Source organism: Pyrgilauda ruficollis, unplaced genomic scaffold (assembly GCF_017590135.1).
Source record: "Pyrgilauda ruficollis isolate IOZ18807 unplaced genomic scaffold, ASM1759013v1 scaffold3, whole genome shotgun sequence".
Taxonomy (NCBI): domain Eukaryota; kingdom Metazoa; phylum Chordata; class Aves; order Passeriformes; family Passeridae; genus Pyrgilauda; species Pyrgilauda ruficollis.
The window spans coordinates 18,539,690-18,559,438 of NW_024524377.1; the positions used below are offsets into that span (position 1 = coordinate 18,539,690).

General features: G+C 37.1%; 1 protein-coding gene across 1 annotated transcript in view; it reads left to right on the top strand.

Moving 5' to 3' along the window:
- The window catches only part of RAPGEF4 (Rap guanine nucleotide exchange factor 4), a 144,283-nt gene that overhangs the window by 53,829 nt on the left and 70,705 nt on the right, over positions 1–19,749 (top strand). Inside the window, exons 5-7 of the mRNA XM_041473406.1 lie at positions 12,523–12,595; positions 13,653–13,670; positions 13,908–13,909. Of these exons, the coding sequence (XP_041329340.1) occupies positions 12,523–12,595; positions 13,653–13,670; positions 13,908–13,909 (93 nt within the window). The remainder of the gene's footprint in view (positions 1–12,522; positions 12,596–13,652; positions 13,671–13,907; positions 13,910–19,749) is intronic.

Below are 19,749 nucleotides of genomic sequence, written 5' to 3' on the forward strand. Positions count from 1 at the left end.
AGTTTTGTATGCATGTGTGTCACTGTTCTTTTTACTGTTTAGGGGCTATAGTAAGAGAGCTAGATAAAACAGCTCTGTGAAAGTTAGAGAAAAGGCAGTCAAATTGTCTACTGGGACTGCTGCTCCAACAAAGAGTGTCAGTTGAGTACAAAGTCTTGTTTCTTTTGGCTTTCATCTTCTGGTAGCTTGAAACAGCTTTACTGGCCACTATCATCCTTCTGCTACTAGTATACAGTCTGAGAACATCTCCTGAATTACCTCTCTATTTCTGTAGCTAACCTGATATATGAGCATTATTTGACTTTTACACCTCATGACAAAAAGTCACTCTGGCCTGAAACTGGAGTAGCACATTGGGGCATCAGACCCTTAGTTTCTGTTTTGAGGCAGAGCAAATCAGCAGGTCTATGCTGGCAGCATTGGTCTTGCTTGGCATCTTGGTTACATCTGCTCTTTTTTGTTGACTTCTTTTTTATAAAGACACCTTTGAACGCTTGCAGCAATTTTCTTCTTTAAGAGACCAGATTTTACCCATGCTATTGTTAACAAATAATTCCCTGTCAAGTATTCAGGCACCTTTTCTTCTTGTCTGAATTTTCCCACTGTTTCTGTTTGCAGGAAGGAGTCTATCTGAATCTAGCACTACTGACACTTGCTGGGCAGTGTAGTCATCCAGTAGATCTGCAGGCCTGTTCACGCTGATCATGTCAGATCTGTAATAGCTGTCAAGTTTACTAAACTTACAGGATGCCACTGATGTGAATGTTTGATTTATGATTTTAGCCATGAGAAAGCACCACTAGGTGTTTTCCTAGACAATATGTCATTCCTATTTCATAGAGGTTTTGTTTACTTCTTTTGGAACCAGTGATTTCCTGAAGTTTAGAGGTGAAAACAATTTCTGAAATTGCTATGTGATTCTTCTGTAGCACAGAGGATGTGGTGGGGGCCGTTTAAAGTCCTGTGTGTATTTGTGTTGCCTTTGGGTATGTCACTGAAACAGAGCCTGGAAATAGAAGAGGGCTAGGTCACAGCTGGAATGTAAGGTGCCTCCAAGTACCCCTTCCCAAGGATGAAATTTCCCACTGCAGAAATGACAAGAAATCTCCTGTAGTGAGACATCACATTTCCCAGTTTGTACCGGTTTTGTTTCAAGTGTCAGTTATTGTGAGTGAATGGCATACTTGGGAATATGGCGGTGCTCTCATGAGATTTTGTCTTCAATACTAGTTAGTAGGCAATGGGTCTTTTTTATCAGAACATGGATGATCATTAGTCCTATTGGAACAGATCAGTGAATGCAAATCAGCATTGCTGAAGCCAGTGACACTGTTAATTGATGCCAGCTGGGCATCCATTCCAACACAGGTGAATATAATGAACTTTAACTCCTTAGAATATATGCAAAGGATAATATTGTATAACACATAGATAACAGTGGCTATTTTATTTAAAAGATACCAAGATTTTCACAAAAGTCTGAAGTTTATAAAACTGAAGAGACAGTATAATGCTAAAATTAATGCTCTGTGATATTCCCTAAACAAGGAAATAGCAGTATGTAGAGAAATACTTGTAAATTGGAAACTAACCAGTTAAATATGTTGGGCAGATGTGTACAGTTTCCTCATCGTATGACACTGAATTTCCCTCAGTACTATCAAAGGAAAAAAAGATCAGATAAACAGCAATTACCATGTGAAAAAAATAGTTATATTAAATTGAAAAAAAATTTCTTGCCTTATTTTCCATGTGTTTGATTTTTATTGCAATATGATTTGCAAAACTTGTCTTTAATGTAGTTCTAAAGTTTTAAGATACCAGAAGAACTATGTGAAGTGGATTTACATGTAAAGGCAGCTTTTTCTCTCTGTTAATAAAACCTTCCTTAAAGGCAGTTCTGTAGTTAGACTTGTGGCTTGGTGGTTAATGCCTTGTTCTCATATGCAAGTCAGTTGATTCCTCTGGTGCCTCATAATACTCAGGAACCATGGACTCTTGCAGTGTGTGACTCATGCTATCCCTTATTTTACTGTATATTCTACATAAAGATTTTCTTTGAATGGTGAGTGGATGCACAGGATCAAAGTGACAATAACAAGCTTTGTCTGTCTCGCTTCACAACAGAGAAAGAGCCCTACAAAAATAGATTGAAGTGTAGGATGTTGCAAATTAGGTAGCCCTCCAATTAAGACATCTTCTAGCTCTAGTATTACCAGTGACCTCGTCTTATCTTTTAGAGGGACTGAAAGTCTCATCCCAGCATAGCAATACACTTGCTTCAAAAATCACTCTTCTTGCTGTGAGAAAAAGGATGAAGTATATCAGACTATGTCTCAATAGACCTGCTCTTCTATCAGGAGTGCATAAGAATGCTTGTGTGTATTTTCTACCACCTGCAACAGCAGGTGATAGCAGTGCATTGCAAGTTAGAGCTGCCTGGTTTAGGTGCTCAGCACCTTCAATACCAGTGCCCACAAAAACCTGAAAAGTCACAACTTTAGGACATCTGTGTGTGTTGTTAATGAAAACACTTAGAAGACTTGTTAATTATAAGAGTCAAAATTGGAAAACAAACTTGGAATATAAATATAATCACAGACAGTGAAAACAATCAAAAAGTTTTTCTGTGAGTGGAAGGATTAAAAAAGCTTATTTCCTTTTCATTTTTGATCTTTCCTGCTAACTGTACCATAGCTTCCACAATGTATCTGTTTGGTGGAAGACAATGTATGTGGTGTTTGGAGTTACACCTGTGAGGATTAGCCAGCTGGCTGTTACCCAGTGAAATGGGATGTTCAAGAGTGCTGCCCTCTTTTCTTTTCCATTAGTAGTGACACTTTTTTTGGGACCTCTCTCCTATTACTAATTTCTGTTTAGCTTCTAGGACCCTATTTGAACCCTATCTCAAATTTGGTTAATTTTTTTCCAGTGAAATCAGAAGGGTTTCTGTGAAGAAGGGGAGAAAGGGAGGAATTGCCTGCTAGACAAAATATTTGCATTTTGTTAGGGAAGCAGTACAGGAGGTCTGACGCATGGTGGCCACAATTATACTAGAAGTAACTAGAAGTAAGCTAGAAGTTTGTTTGGTATACTTTTAATGAGAGGGTTGGGAAAAATCATCAGGAAATTCTCACTGTAAAAGAAATGGACAAGATGCTTTCTCCTCTCAGCTGCCACTGCACAGCCAGACTCACAATTATTTACTGCATTCTTCTAGCAATTTTTTTTACAAAGAATTTTGTATTGCCTCTGTTGAATTTTCAAAATCTGCGGTGTAAATCTTAAACAACCCATTTGTCTTCATACAATAATCTACAGAAATTACTTAAAATCATAGTGCAATAATGTCATGCACTGTTACTTTTCCTCCTTTGCTGAAAACCAATTTCGTTTGCTCTCCATGTAAGAACTGTGTATTTATCTAATACTGCTGTTTGCTTTGTGTAAACATTATTCCTTGTAACACATCATCTTCAATTGGTTCAGAACAAGAACTGCCAGGGCTCATAAGAAGCAGGTGGTGGGGCCTCCCCAGCACTGCCTAATGTGTTTAATAATGTTTTTTCATCCTTTAAATAAACAAATGCAACATCATTCCATAAAGTATGAGCAGGAAATACAAATATTTATAAGAAGTGAACAATTGAAAACAGTGGACTAGAATGATGTTTTACTTCCAGAATTGATGATCTATTACTGTATGCTCTGACTTCATGAAATCTATCCATCTGGTGGTTAGGTTGAGATTTCAATATGCTAATGAATTATTATTAGCCATGTGCAAGGGGAAACCCAGAAGAAATGGCTGTTTGCTCCAGTGGAATGGAAACATAAAAGTTCAGAGAATTATATCATGTCCTAGTAAGTAGTCTATTGAATAGATAACTTTTAAAACAAATATACGTTTTAGAATACACTTCTAAAAGCCAGATCTTTCAGAATGACAACCTAAATGCCATGAATTTTTCACTCAGAACATCTTTTTTAGTAGTTTGACAGAAGTTGTCTTAGTGTAATAATCAGCTTTATTCATTGCTCCTCTGATGGGGAATATGCTTCCTAAATTTCCTTGGAGAACTGCTGTGTTGTTACACTTACAGTATGTGGCTGACTTTAAAGGTCTGTTAGTGAGTCTTCAGTAACCCCCTTTCTCTTTCAGGTTATTGTTTACAGTCTTCCATCCTCATCATCATAATCATCATTTGTGTAGTCCTGTGTAAAGTCAACAGCTGTGTCTCTTTGAATCTGGTTATATCTAGTTAAAACTCTGTCTGGAACAGGGTTGGCTCCATTTTTTTTATTGGTTACATCCCTTTGTGGTGGTACAGCTTCAGTGCAAGAGTGTAATAAATAGATGGGAAAGAGTTTCCTGAGGCATTTTTGTTTCAGCCTTTGGAGGTCTGTCCTACTGTGAATGCCAAAGCTGTGAACTTCTTGTTCTCAGTTAGCTCATGCTCTGACATAATCATACTTGCTTTATGTGAAGAAAAATCTCAGGTGAAACATTCTCGTCTTGAGTTTAGTTAAACTGTGCCATTCTGCATCTTTTGTGCTGTGTCATTTTCCTGCTCCCATCCTGCCCCGAACTGCACTTTAGACATTTCTGTCTGGGAGGAGGGAGACAGGATCTGACCTTTTATTTTGTGTGTAGAACTTAGCAAAGCTGGATGCCCAGTTACGCTGATTTCAGGACTCTTTCAACAAAGGAGAAGACTGATACAATATTCTCTGTACACTCTTTTTCTGGAAAAGTTGTTATTCAGTTTAGTTCTGCAGTTTACCCTTCATTGTCTTGTGTCTCCATTTTTCTCATGTTCCTCTTGTTTCATTTTTCTCTTTTGGTCATGTGTTCAGCCTTAAAATGTTATGAGGGAAATTGTATATTTACTTATTTACACTTATTAAATATCCTTGTTATTGTTATGCAAAATTGAGTAGAAACAATCAGTTTGGAGAATTATCCATGAAGAGGAATCCTTTGATGTTAGATGAGTATTGGAGGTTGATGTGTGCTTGTTTCTGTGAGAAGCAAAAGCAGTGTTAGATTGACCGCACTGAACTACTTAAGAGGTTTATATTGATTGTGGAGGAATTAATATTTAACCCAGAGTTTCCTTCCAGATGAAAACAAATTTCTAGACTAACATACTTCTGTGTTCAGAGGTTATAAATATGAAAAGCAGAGTTACAGATCAGCTCATCACTTTTTCTTTATTTGTTTCAAATCTTCTTTAAAAAATATATGTAATGGGAGGGAAGAAAATAACCTGTTTATAACCATGAATAAAGCTACTGCTGTGCACAGTGTCATCATAAGGGCAATGTGTCATTTAAGTTGCACTTAAAACCTATTTTTAAGACTTAGCTACTGCAGAGACCTTGTGGTGACCTTACAGAATTTTACTACAGAGGAGTGTGACTTCAGCCCACTGTCAGAGCACAGCCTGTAGGAGGAGGTTTCCAGTTTTTCCCTATCTCAGCAGCACACACCTCGTTTCTCATCAATTTCTTCGGATGAAATCTGTTTCATTACGTTCATGCAAAGATATGTTGGTCATATGTATCAGGCCCTCTGTATTTTCAAGGTGGCTGTCTCAGGGTGGAACAGCAACTTGGTTTAGGGGGTCTTTCTAACTTCCAGCTTACTAAGTACACACAATCCTTGCATTTTGCTTGCTTTGGAGGCTAAGATATGTGATCAGAAACAAGATGCTTATGTTGCCACAATTACAGAATTTACCATTCTGTCAAAGCACTTTCCAAATATCTCTATTGTATGGCCTTTTGTCTCAGCTGAAGCTCTGTTTCAGAAAAATGCTGAAGATCAGTCAGGGGTGCACACAATATAGAAGAAAAACTGCAGGAGTCAGCCTGTAGCTGCCCAGGTGAGGAACTGAACAAAGCCAGCATCATCCTGTATTTGTGAGTCTCCTGTTACCTCCAGTCTTGCAAACTGGGATCATCTGAAAGAACACATCTTTGTTTCTCTGCTCAGTACTATGGTGTATGTAAAAGTAAGAGGTGTGACTGTCTGAAGGTAAAAGGAAGTATTTTGTACCTGGAACTTTAGGAAATTGTTCTTCCTCTTGTGCATGACCCAAGAGATGATTCTAGACTTGGCTTCATCTAAGTCCTGTTAATATAAGTTTAAAGGTTGGCTGTAGTGGTAAGAAAAATTATGTTAAAACAGCACATTTTTCTTAGTTGTTCTGCTCTTAGTTTTTGAGATGTGTCTGCTGGATTTGCTAATAAAGATGCAGGTTTACAATTCTTAGCGTTGCAGAACAGTTTGAAGAGGAATGAGGTTCTGTTCTGTCACTGCATTGTTCAGCAAATTCCAACTTAGGTGTGATTTGATGCTTCTCTCCTACATGTGATAATGGAAGAGGAAGAAAGGAGAGCACATCTTTATTTTATGATCTTATATTGAGTTTGAAGCACTGTTGGTGACATCATAATTTGATTTTAAAGATATCACAGTGCAAAAGTAAATATGGAAATGTATAAAGCTCTTTTTTAGCCACTTTCAAAAACTTGAACTTGATGCTAAAGGCAGTTAAGTATTTTTTTCCTGTAAATACATTATCTACTATATGTTTACACAACTGAAGTAAAATAAAACACATAAATCAGATGGACTCTTTGTTCTTAATTTGGTTTTTTTGTCTTCTCCTAAGTGTAAGCAATCATTCCCACTCCTCCCAGCCAAGTCCTGTCGCCACCCAAGTGCATTTCCTGAGTGGATTTCTCTAGGAGACAGAATTGGAGAGCTGTATGATGGCATTTCTATATTTAAATTAGATGGAGCAGAATAGGCTGTATAATTTGCTTAATCAGTGCTCATGCTCTAATTTCCTTGGATGAGATTTTTTGTGGTGCAGTCTTATCTTTGGCTTTCTATCTGGTAGCCAAGTTTGCTATTTGGCATGATTTCAGAGAGTTGGGTGCATTTTTCTTCTTGATGAAATATCAAGGGGATGCTGTGATAAAGCGAATTCTGCACACAGAGCTTTTCAAGCATGATAAATTGATTTAGGTGGGAATGTGACTGGAAAGTATATGTCTCCAAAATAAAGAGATGGAGTAAGCGTAGTTGATTAGAGCTGTGCAGAAACATTGTGAAGATGGTAAATAGGTAAATAAACGGAAAAGATGCAGATTCATCTGCTGTTACATAAACTGTACCTATTCTGGGATCAGGATTCAGCAATTTTGGTACAGGCATTTCCTGTATTTATTTTATCTGAACATGACTAAATAGTGCTTCACTTCTGCTATTTCAGACCTTGTCTATCACATTTTAATGACTTGATAGACTGACGTATACAAAACAATCTATTTCTGTTCAGCAAGTTGTGGTGAGGTCCTCACATGACTTATTTTCTATTTTTCCACAAAATAATAAAATACATTTTTGCTATTGTAACATTATATTTTCCTAATACATCTTTATACTTTCCTTCAGAAATATCTCAGTCTGTTCTCTTACTTGTGCTGTTGATGGCAGCAAATGTTTATATTCTGTTAATGAAAAAGGCAGACATTTAGCTAGAGTTAGGATACTTGGTGTTCTAGAGTGAAGCACCAACTTCAAACAATAATTTTTATCTAGTATTAAATAGCCATGGGTTAGGTCCTTTTTGTGGTAGTCAGTTAAGTGACATTGACCTGAAATGTATGGAAATTTTCTGATTGAGCTTGCTTAGAAGAAATACACTTGGTAATTTGTAAACATACTAAGAAGACAGTATCTGAAGTCAGAATTAGACGGAGTCTGCTGGGGGCCTCAGCACATACTATTGGGCAAAAGCAAGGGTGCTGTTTATTTCCTCTTTTTAACAAGATTGGGATGAAAAACAACTATCAGTGTGATAATCAGTCTGGGGTGGTTTTTTTGTGAAAATCTGTAAGAACATTAGGCACTTGTTGTTGGATAACACAAACAGATAGCAGGTAGATGACCTGAGATTGTACCCATCAGTTCAGTGAGGACCAAAGTATGAACTCTAAAGGCAAAAGTCTGGATTTTGCAATCTCCATTTGATTTGATGAGTGAAAAGAAGGTCCAAAAGTGTTCATGGGCTCTTTCTTTCAGGGGCTTCTCTCCTTATTGTTCTGGAGAAAAGAGGGGAAACAGTACACCATGGGAGTGGCACGCCCTTGTGAGTAATGCTCATGAGGGACGTGGTTCACTGCCAACTTAGAGGAAAAATAGAGTTGTACTGAGAGCATCAGTGATCAATTATTTATTGTCAAAAGAAAACAGAGAAGCTGGCTCACATTGTCAAGCTACAGCATATATTCCCCAAGAGAAACCATTGCAGAAGTATTGACAGCTAGTACAGGAGTCTTGCAGACCTCAGGCAATAGTCACAATAAGAGCATCTGATGAAATAATTGCACAAGGTTTTGAAAAATGCATGGAAAGGTCACCTTGATGTTTGGCTTAGGACTTCTGTATCTGAAATTAATTATTTTGTGTTATTCCCAAGTTTGTAAGTTAGGCAGGCTTTGCTTTGTCACCCTCTCTGTTCAAAGTTAGGGGTAGGCAGAAAAGGAGGCAGTAGAAATGGTAAAAAATGACACTGGTTGAGATTGTGAATAGAGGAGAAAGAAGGAAAAAGAAAGATCATGTATTGAACCAAGCACCTTTTGAGGTCTACAAAAGTGTCCCCAGTGTTACATCACTGCCTGTGTCCTTACTGCACAGCCCTTATTGGCCAGCTGCAGAACTGCCACCCTTGGGGGAGTATTTGGTGTAGAACCTATGTCAAAATCTTTATACCCAGAGGGTCTTCCTTTCATCAGTCCTGTGTCTTTCCCGTTAGAGTGGTTTTGCTACACAGTGACATGAACAACAAAGGCTCATCTATATTCTTTGCATATACCTACCTTATTCTGGAATATTTGTAAACAGGTATTAGCACTTCACTACTTGCAGCAGAAGAGAAGGGACTAACCACAAAGACCAAAGACATATTTTATATATCTTGTGTATGGTAGAAGTGTTTTTCAGGAATTTAGAGATAGCTTGCATCACAATTATAGTAATTGCCTTTCTAAACATTAGCATATAAAAATATACCTAATTATGTTCACTGGGTTGAGGAAAACCTATTGTACTCATGAAAGCCTATGAGACAAACTGCAGCTAACTACAAATAAAGCTTAATGTGAGCAGGCAAAGAAACACACTGACAGCAAGTGGTCTTAGAAACCATTCCCTCACAGCACCTTCCCAATAGGGCAAGTGTGTGCTTCTGTTTCTTCCTTTTCTTCTCTCCCCAACTGTTTCTTGTCAGCAGTCTTCATTGCTTTAGGCCATAGCAGTGGCTGAAAAGGTCAAAACGTGTTAATTTTCACCACTGCATGGGTATGAGGCAGTCAGCAACTGGAAAAAATATACTGTCTTTATTACTCATGCTGTCAGATTAGATGTAGGAATTGTCTGTTATTTAAGATGTTGCATGATGGAGTTTATAAATTGGTAGAAATCTGAAGACAGAGTGAATAGGTCATTGAATGTAGCTTTAAAAACTGCTGTCATGTTGGATTTACAAAACTTGAAGACTTCTGGTAATAAACAAGCGTATGATGATTTGATAATTGTTCCTGTCTTTCATAAGGAAAGCCTTTCCAGACTTAATACTACCTGTGGAATATATTTTCAAAAGCCTTTTGTAAATATCTTGTCTGTTAATCTTCAGGATGATTTTAAATGCCACCTATGAATATAATTTAGCTTACTGAATTTTACTTTCATTTACAGACAGTATGGTAACAAGATAGGTCTCATTATCTCAGCTTTCACTGATCTCATGCCTGGAACTTTATTATTCCATCTGATACTGGCAAATCTTTTTGCAATTACTTATGTCTGTCTTTGCATGCTTAGGTTTCCCAGCAAACAGTGTTTCCCTGACTCCTCGAAATAAGTTTCCCTTGACATTTAATTTGGCTGATGTGGTGACACAAGTTTAGGCATAAATTATACCTTTTATGTCAGCCCACACCCACTGAGATATCCTCATGAGAGACCATGTGTAGGCAGTTGTATCAGCCCTCCCTCCAGAGATACCCAGATATAGAAGAAAGTTTCATTTGTGCGGAGGTGCCCCGGAGGAGTATGAACAACTGAGCTTTCTGAGGGCATGCCTTGAATTATTTCTTCTTCTGGTAATGCTGCTTGAGCTCCTTCACAGGCAGCACTGCTCACAGGGTTTGCTGACTCATAAGTGGACTGATCCCAGGGCAGGGTGGGACCCTCATGCAGGAGGTGACAGAGTGGACATCCTTGGGAGTGATGCCAAAAACCTACGTTGTGTATCAGGAGTCTGTGCTTTTGTTCCTGGGGAACTTTGGCGTCCTGAGCATGAGTTGTGCCTGAATGGGATTAGATACCTCCTCTAAAGTTATGTGTCTAATTCTGGTTTATTCTGCCTGTAGGTTTTTTCTGAAGATGGGCCCTCATATCTTTTGGAAATTGTATACTGTGTTCTGTGTTTTGTCTCATGAGAAGACTAATCAGGAAAAATATTAGAGAAAAAAAATAATGCCATGTATTATGCCATTATGATGGCTGTGGACATGATATGGGAAATAAAAGAAAAAATTACTCTCTTCCCTCAGTTTAAGTTCCTTATAGAAGTGGCTTAAATGCGGACTGGTAATGTATTTCTGGGAAAATGCTATTTTGGGAAAAACAGGACAAAGAAATTCATATCAGCTAAATGATGATGAAGAAGAAGAGAAAAACATTCTATACAATTTGTTTTTATCTTGTCCCAAATGAAACATTCCAGTTTTACATCTATAAATCACATTTCAAGACCAAAGTCAGTAGAAGGTGAAACAAAATATTTATCTACTATTTGAATAAAATGTTATTTCAAACACTTGGGACACACTTTTGGTTTTGGTTTTGTTTTGTTTTGTTTTGTTTTTTTCTTTTTGCCAACAAAAATTACTTTTTCTCTTGGTTTAGATGTGTGATTTACTAGTTGAACTGAGAAAATAATTATTTCTTATATTCGTCCTCTCATTGAATTCAGGCATGGGACTGGATGCAGAATATGGGAACTCAGTGGTTTGAGAAAGAAAATAGGAGAGTTTTATCCTCAAATGAAATAGCATTTGTTTTGTGTGACTGACCAGGGATATAACATAGATTTGCTTTTACGAGCATTCAGCTGGATTATGGGTGAGATTTAAATAATATGTTACTAAGCTTTAGGATGTAATAGCTTGTCTAAAAATAGGATTGGATTATTAAGATTAATGTAATCTTTGTAGCTTTTGTTATTATTTAGAATGCAAGACATTGAGTCTTTAGTGCTAGAAATTAATTTCATTTCCATTTCCAAGAAAAATAAATATATGAAGGATAATTCAAGCATTGTTAAAATTCAACAGGCAACATTTTAAAAGTCAATACATTGAAATAACTCCATAGAGCAAAGGATAAAACTTTAAAGTTGCACTACTGCACTAAAATTGCACTGTCTCAATTATCATGTGTGTTTAGTTGAAATCTTCATGGATTTCAATCAGCTGATTGATTGTTCACGTTGCTCACTGCACACCCAAAGGACCGTACGAGGAATTTTATTTACGCTGAACATGAGAATCCCTATTGCACAAGCGTGTTTTCTGGCAGTTCCAAAAGGGAATTATAATTGCTTATCCTTAATCATGACAGTAACATAGTGAAATTTGAAACAAAAATGTGTTTCTTATTCATTGAATTATTTGTATTTGATAAAAGGACTGTTTTTTTTTCCTTTGGTGTTATTTTTATAGCTTCTGTGAGTTTCTTAAGCCTTAGACAGAGCTTTGAACCTTAGTGATCATGTCATCAGCATTCACTGAAGAAAAGTACCTGTTGCTGACATCAGTTACAATTACATAGCTTATAGTGGTACAAGGGATGTTATTTTTACAAAGTTTCATCTGCTAATCCAGTTCTTGTATGAGGATATACATAACATGAGGTGCGAGGTCTGTGTGTTTCATAGCCTTGTAGTTTCCGAATACCAAACTTAGTGTCTTGGGTTTAAATGTTTAGAGTTTTCACTCTGCATCCTGTATATTTCCAATCTGAAACCAAAACTTTTGTTGTACATGATTTTTATGAATCCTTAGCTTGTCTCCATTCCTATAATAAAGTAGCTTTCTAGCTTGGATTCAGATAAGTAGTGTAATTTCAAATGAGCTTTAAAACAATCTTTGTGGGAAATCACACAGCTAAGTAAAACATTGATTTATGAGAAACCTTAAAGTCATGCTTTGGGGAAGATGAAAGAGGGAACTGGTTTAGCACAACTTTGAAATAACAGCAGTGTGTACTCCAGTCGAGAAAGCAGACCTTGTAGTGTTAAGAGTAAAGACATGTTTGATTGTCTCATATCTTATGTGCATGTGAGAAGCACAAGGCAGGAGACACAAGAATAAATAGCACATATTTCCTTGAGCAGCTTTATGCATCTGTACCTGACTGAATGTACCATCACTGTCTTTCAGAAATATCGACAGTATATGTCTGGACTTCTCACTCCTCCTTATGGTGTTATGGAAACTGGCTCCAATAATGATAGTAAGTATGAGACATTAGATATGAGGTGGTGGGCAGCAAATGAGAAAAGAAAATAAAGGGGAAGATGGAGATTCTCCAGGTTTGGGTATTGAACTTTAAAAATTTAATTCAGTTTGGTATTACAACTGCATTAATACTGCATGTAGTAAAAGACACTTTGGAACTTGCCCAACTGCCTTCCCAGCCGTGTACAAGTGTGTACAGGGCTGCACCAAAATCTGCACTATGACCCAGACCTGTTGATTAAAACATACTGGATGATGTCGTGTAGCATTTTACTGCTTATGTAAACATGAACCATGGAACATGGCCATGAGTCCTGCTAGTAAAATAAATATAACAGACTGTCTCCATTTTTTAAATTAGGATGGGCTACACAACTTGCTGGAGAATCCGGGTTAGTGCTTGAGCTTGCAGTAAACATGGTGCTCTATAATCTGTTACATAGCTAAATAATTTTGGGTATGTCTCTGCTTCATGAGAACCTGTCAAGCTGTGGCATAGTGCTGTAGACATGAATCCAAGGGCAGCCTTTGGAATTCATAATTTACGTAAATCAAAGCACTTATATTTATTTACCAGGGATTCTCTGGATACCAGGCAGGACAATATCTGATGGCTAGCAATTGCATCTGCAAATTTTGTCTCCTATGTTAGATGTCCAATATTTCTTTGGAGGATAATAGTATAGAACAGCATAGCAGTGCTGATTAGTGCAAACTCAATGTCACATTTGACTTCCAGGTACTGAGACACAGATAATGTTAAATGAAAAAATATAAATAACTCCTGTATACATACATGCTTCATGCTAAATTTTGAAAAAGAACTGTAGAACAAGCTCTTTAAAATATTGACCCAAGTTAGCTTTTTGTCTTTTTTTTGTTCACTAGAGGAAACCTTTTTCTGAATAAATGTTTTTCTCTTTAAAAATTGCAGATTAACGTGTATGTTATCAAAGTATTGAACCCTCAAATTTGCTGTTCTACTAATAAATATTTTGACTGTCAATCAAAGAATGTACAGTATGTATTTATTTTCTGTATTCTTTTTTTAGGAATGCCAGATAAAGACAGTATGTCAAACAGTGCTCTTTGTCAAGTTTCTAAAAATTGTAATAAGGTAAATCATTCACAGTTTTGCCTTTTTTTTGGTTTTTTTTTTTTTTTTTTTTTTGGAGTGGGAGGAATGGAGGAATTTCATTATGAAAAATGTAAAAAATTTCAGCATTCAATTGGAAATAACTGAGTGCAAATGCAAGCATGTGGTTGATGCATTTGAGTACACTGTAGAAATTATAAGAATGCCTTAGATGTTGTGTCATTTAAGAAAGCACCTGGTTCAGGATTATTACAAAGTGTACTGCTACTGAAGTTTGTGTTACAGTCTGGTTTCTTGGTCTTTGTTGGAAAAGTGTTGAGGATAAGGAAGAAAAGCAGTTCTATGACAAGACCAGTGGATAACCAGTGGATCGTAAAATAGGATTTAATAATGATTTTTAAGGTGTACCTGAGTCTGAACTGATGCCTAGGCATTGTTCTGGCCCTTTGCTCAGGGTGAATTTTCTCCTACGTTCAGAGAGCAGCTTTACATCTCCTTTGTAAAATAGTTCTGTGCCTTCAGCCTCTCTAGATGAGGACCCACATGAAAGAACTCATGAATATTTCTGTGCCAGTTTCAATAGTGGGATAGAGTATATATATAGATTAATAGTGGGAAGAAATAGTGTCAGGCATTGCTGTAAAGATTGATAACTTCTAGAATTTCTGTATGGCAGGAGTAGAAAAGTTATAGTAATAAACAGATGCTCGGATGCCTTCTTTCTAGACAAGGGAGTTTAATTGGATGCATTTGTGTGATGCCTTTAAAAGGTTAAAGGTATTTTTGTTGCACAAAAAGCATCTCTTGACAGCAGATGAAGACAAGGAATATTTTAGTGTGTTTCCTTAATGCAAAAATAACTACTTCCACCTCTCCCTGTCTGTCTGTCTTGCTTCCTCAAGACTACTGACCTTTTTTAATTGTCACATTTAGCTTGTATTTAATGTATACATCTAACAGTATGCAGTTCCTTTTCCTAGAGCCTTATTCACTACCTATACTACTTCTGGGTGCAACCTTGTCCTGAAGGAACATAAATATGTTTCCATGCACTGAGTAATTGTTCTTAGATACTTAGCACCTTGGATTCTGTAAGAATTTTATGTAACAGTTATGAATTATGCCTAAGTGCTTCTTTAGGTTATTGGCATTTCAGTGGTATACACTTGAAGTCAGGTCAGGGGTCTTGCTGGATTTCTCAAGGAAAGCACCAGGTGCAGAATTCAAGCTAAAAGATGTTTGTGTGTTTTCTGAAGCAGATAGAAGTAACAGGTAAAGGTAAAAAGGTAAAAACATCTGTCTTCTCTAGAAGGTAATATCCCCCCAGTAATAGGAAGTGATGCTCATCTAAGGGTGGTAAACATTTTCAGGTACGAAGTATTTTAGAAACTGAGCAACGTTTAATGATTAATACCTTTGCCAATAGCTGGACTTTTCTAGCACAACAGGACTCTTCCTGTACGAAATAATTTCTTGGGTAGGAGACAGAGCTTGGCTAGGGCAGGCTCAAACTGCTCAGTGACTTTTACAAGAACAAAGTCCTTTGCAAGCCATATTATCTTCCTTTCCAAGCCTTGTATAAAACAGATATCCTTCTCCCTTCCACACTGTACACATTTCTCTGGAGAGAAGCTGAGTGAGTAAATACTTGACAAATACTCATCACCTTGTTTCATCCTGGAGGTGCTCAGACAGTCCCATAGCAAATGTGGCAGAAGAAGCTACACAAAATAGAAATGGTCCATGAATTCTAGTTCTTTGTTTTCTTCATATGACCACAGATCTCTTTAATCATGTTCAGTGAAAGGTAAATGCAGCAGAGGTAAATATGCGAGTATTTTGTTCACTGCATGCAAACCTCATTCCTGCAGTTTTAAGCTGTACAACTGTTACAGTGCTTACACAAAATGTCTGTCACCCTTCATGCCCTGCAGTCTGGTGAACCATCAGGCAGTTACTGGAATTCCAGGGCCAAATTCCCAGAGTTGTTGCCAGCTTTTCAAAACAAAAAATCAAGATACCGGAAAGCAGTGCTGTATTTCTACATGGTACACATTTTGCTTATTTTTAGGATGATGCCTGACTTCCAGAATGGCTAGTGCATCAGGGAAGGGCATTCATCCAGGGAAAGAGAAATGTTTTCAGGAGATCTTTAAACTGCTTTAGATGGCCAGAATGATACCTGTGAGGCAGGCAGCAAATATAGCTCAGAGAGCTCTGCAGGCTACTCTGTAGTGTCCAGAAAAAGACTGAGTGAGGAACCTTCTGACATCCAGAGAAAGTTCCTCAAAATCGTTCATGTGGTAAGAAGACATTACACTCTTAGGCAGAGAGAGATAACATCTTCAGTACTTCTGATCATGATGAATTTATTTCAAAGTGTGTATGTGTTGTTTTCAATTTCCAGGGAAGTTTATAACTGTAAATAATTTGCTTCAGATGAAATTTAATGTATTCCACTCTGGAAATATGAAATGCATGTTTTTCTTTTTTAGCCTGTGGTGAGTCTTTTACAAGTACTCTAATAGATATTTTTCCATAATTGCTAATTATTTGAGTTTCATCTTCATAGCTTAATTTTTTTCTCTTGTCACATCTATTAGTATTTGATGAGTAACATAAGATTTTTTCTTTTAATACATGCTTTGGAATTTTCTCACCATATGGGGATGTTTGGTTTTTCTAGTTCATTAAAACCTACAAAAAAAAAAAATTCTATTAGGAGAAAGCAACAAAGAGATTCTTTTTACCAAATGTGAATTCATTTGCATTTGGGGTTACATGATTGCACATCATTTAATGCAATATAGCAGTTAAATTGAGCATAAAATACTGAGAGGGAGTATATTACTGTCCCCAGTTATATTTTGGGGAATGGAAACAAAGTCAATTTAATGCTGCCTTACATAAGGGAAAATGACAGAGCATCAGTCTTTTTAACTAGGACAGACCAATATCTGTACACTGGGCTCTCTCACTCTATACTTTTTCAAAATTCCCATGGGGTAGAGTTGCATATGTGAGATGAATGTAACCCTAAAGAAAAAAATTACAAAATCAATAATAATTTCAAATATGTTTTTGGAAAAGAGTCAGAAGAGTACTTAGAACGCAGGGAGGCCGGGTTCCAGCATGCAGACAGAATAGTTAGTGGTCCTGGTTCCATACATTACCAGCAGAGCTGGCAGCAGGGTTGCATGATGCTTCCCACTACAGGGCTCTCTTCTTACAATTTGGCCACTTTTTCACTGTTTATGCTGAATTCACCATGCTGAGAGTATGCTCCTGGCTGATTTTTAAATTGAAATGGATCAAACCTGTCTGACATTGAGCTGGAGGAAAATACACAGCACATACTAAATAGCTTTTTCCAGTTACCCACGGGGAATCCTGTCCTTTGGACTAGAAGCTTGACTTTTGGGGCTTCTTCGTGCAGCAAGGAGTACCATTTGTGAGCCCCTAGAAAATATTATTAAAGATATTGTTAAACATTGAAAAATGCCAGTTGAAACTGGCTCAGCAGGGGCTTGGTGCAGTTTCACTGCAAACTTGTGCACTCAGGCTGTGGGCATTTTATGTGCAGAATTCCCACACTTGTTTGCTGCTGGGTTGCTTGGGCTTTCCTGTCTCAGTGCCTAACCACGTGGGGTTTCTGTCAAGGGCTTCTTTTAGTTGCTAGAGCAGTATTTTGAGTGTTACAAAGTCAGACACTGATTGAAAGCCAGAGTTGTCTCCCCTGTTCCTTTAGACCCTTTACTGGTACCCAAGTAGGAACAAGAAATGGCCCATCTGCTCTGGAGCTATAAGACAGTTTGAAATAAGAGGGTACTGGAGGAATGAGTTGTGGAGACAAAGGAATTAATGTGGGTAAGAACAGAGGACACAGCCCCACTGAGAGCATGAATCTCCACTCTCTTGTGGACTGTGGTGCTGAATGCTATTTTTTGCTATCAGCAAATGTGTTAAATTCCTTTGCAAATTGTGGATGCCTGAAATTATACACAGATAATTATAATTAGAAGTTATACACAGAAAGAAGAGAAATTTTTTGATTTGTAAGTTATTTATTCAAATAGTAGAGAGTGAAAAAATTGCTAATGATCAAAGATGAAATTTTATATTCTTTTCCATTATGGAATCTTCATATTACAGTTTGCTGAAAGAATCCCCACATCCTTAAGATGCCACACAAAATTCTGCTTGAAAGGAAGGCTAAAAAAATTAAGTACTGAAAAGCAGAGTATTTCAAGAATAGGGGCTGAGCCGTGTTAATTAAGTCCTCTTCTGTGTTTGTTATGGTACAGACTTTGATTACCTGTTCACATACCTTTTTGCTGTGACACACTACATTAAAACAATGCCTTGCCTCAAAAACCGTGCTACCTTTCTTTTTGTACAGCTTCACCTCAGGGACTGTTTAAAACATACATAAGTTTGCTCCTTCTTCATTGAGAGCATACATCCTTTAAGGGGGAAAATGCTTTTCATCTCCTTTGTACTAAGGAATCCATGCTGAACACAGAAGAGTAAAGCAGATAAAGTTGTGCAAATGCGTACAGTAATTCTTGCTGTTGGGTGAAGAATATGTATGCTTTTCTGGAATCTTTCATGCTGTATTTCCTTTATGTTCCCTATATTATCTTCAGGGTTTTGTTGTGATATAGAGTTGCAGGAGCTCCCCCTTGTGCACGAAGTAATATTCAAAAAACACATGGATTGAGTTTATGAAGCTTACAGGTTGAAAAATCCCCTTTCATGAAATGTCTCCAAATCCTCTAGACTGGAAGCTTATTGGAAGTGATTTATTTTAAGGTATTTTGTATGCCAAAGCTCTTATAGACTGTGCTACAGTACTTCTGTGAAAGTCACCTTTTCATCTATCTTCTTTCCTGGCTAATTTGATGTTGTAAAATATAGATTCCATTCCTTTACTGAATTTTCAATAAGATGTAAGATAAGTACCATGTTGATTTTTATATACTTAAATAATTGGGGTGATTGTGAAAACAGTATTTTCCTTTTTGTCAACTCTAAATGCATGTAATACAATTGTATCGTAAAGATCTAAGAGGGGACAGAGAAGGGCATAATCAAGAGTTAATCCTCAAAGTATTGTGATTTCAACATTGCCTATCAATAAACAGAGTCATTTTACTTCTGATTTCCCTATATTTCCGTTTACTTTTCCTGGATGACCATTGTCAAAGGGAAAGCCTATTAAGATATTCATTGTATTGTCAAATGTGGACTTTGATAGAGCATTAGTAGAATTCTAAGGGAAATGTTTCACATGCTCATGAAATTGTGAGCCAAAAAAAAAGAGCAGGAAAGCAGGCAGTGTTCTATCAAAGTGCAATTGCAAGGTGTTTGTTTGAAAGTTGTATCATCTCCAACATACACATGAAAACTGTGTTAAAGGGTGACTTATTTTCTGTGTGGAGGGCTTATGTAGCTGCCCTGTGATACATCTGCATTAATTTCTGTTCTCACTTGGGTTCTGCACTGGCCAGTTCTCCTATACAATATTTGCATAGGATTAAAAAATAATTCCCTTTTGTTTTCTGTTTTTGAAGTGATTGCATGAAAGCATTACATGGAAATATTTCTAAATAATGTCTTTCTGCAGTCCTAACTGTACCCATTAATTTTAGGGGCTACTCTGATATTTCGGCACCAGTGTCACATATATGAAAGTAATTTGCCTAGTGGTCTGTTCAAGTTCATTCTGTTCATTTTGCTCTAGGTGAAAGTGCTTAGGGTTCAATTATTATCACAGTCTGTAAAAATTTGGCTAGTGCAGAGGCTCTGCATATAGACCCTGGTAATGAGTCACGCAATGACAGCTTATGGCAGGGGAAATACAAAGACAGGCGTTTGAGATGAGTAGGAGTCTGTGAAAAATACGTTTTTCATATGTTATAAGGAACTTCATAATAAAAAATGTGAAGGTCTTTATATGTCAGCAGAGCTCTTTAATGTAAACAAAATTGTCAGTAAGTCTGATGACATTCCTAAGTAGACTTTGCATAAACTAAATTGTTGCAGGACTGCCA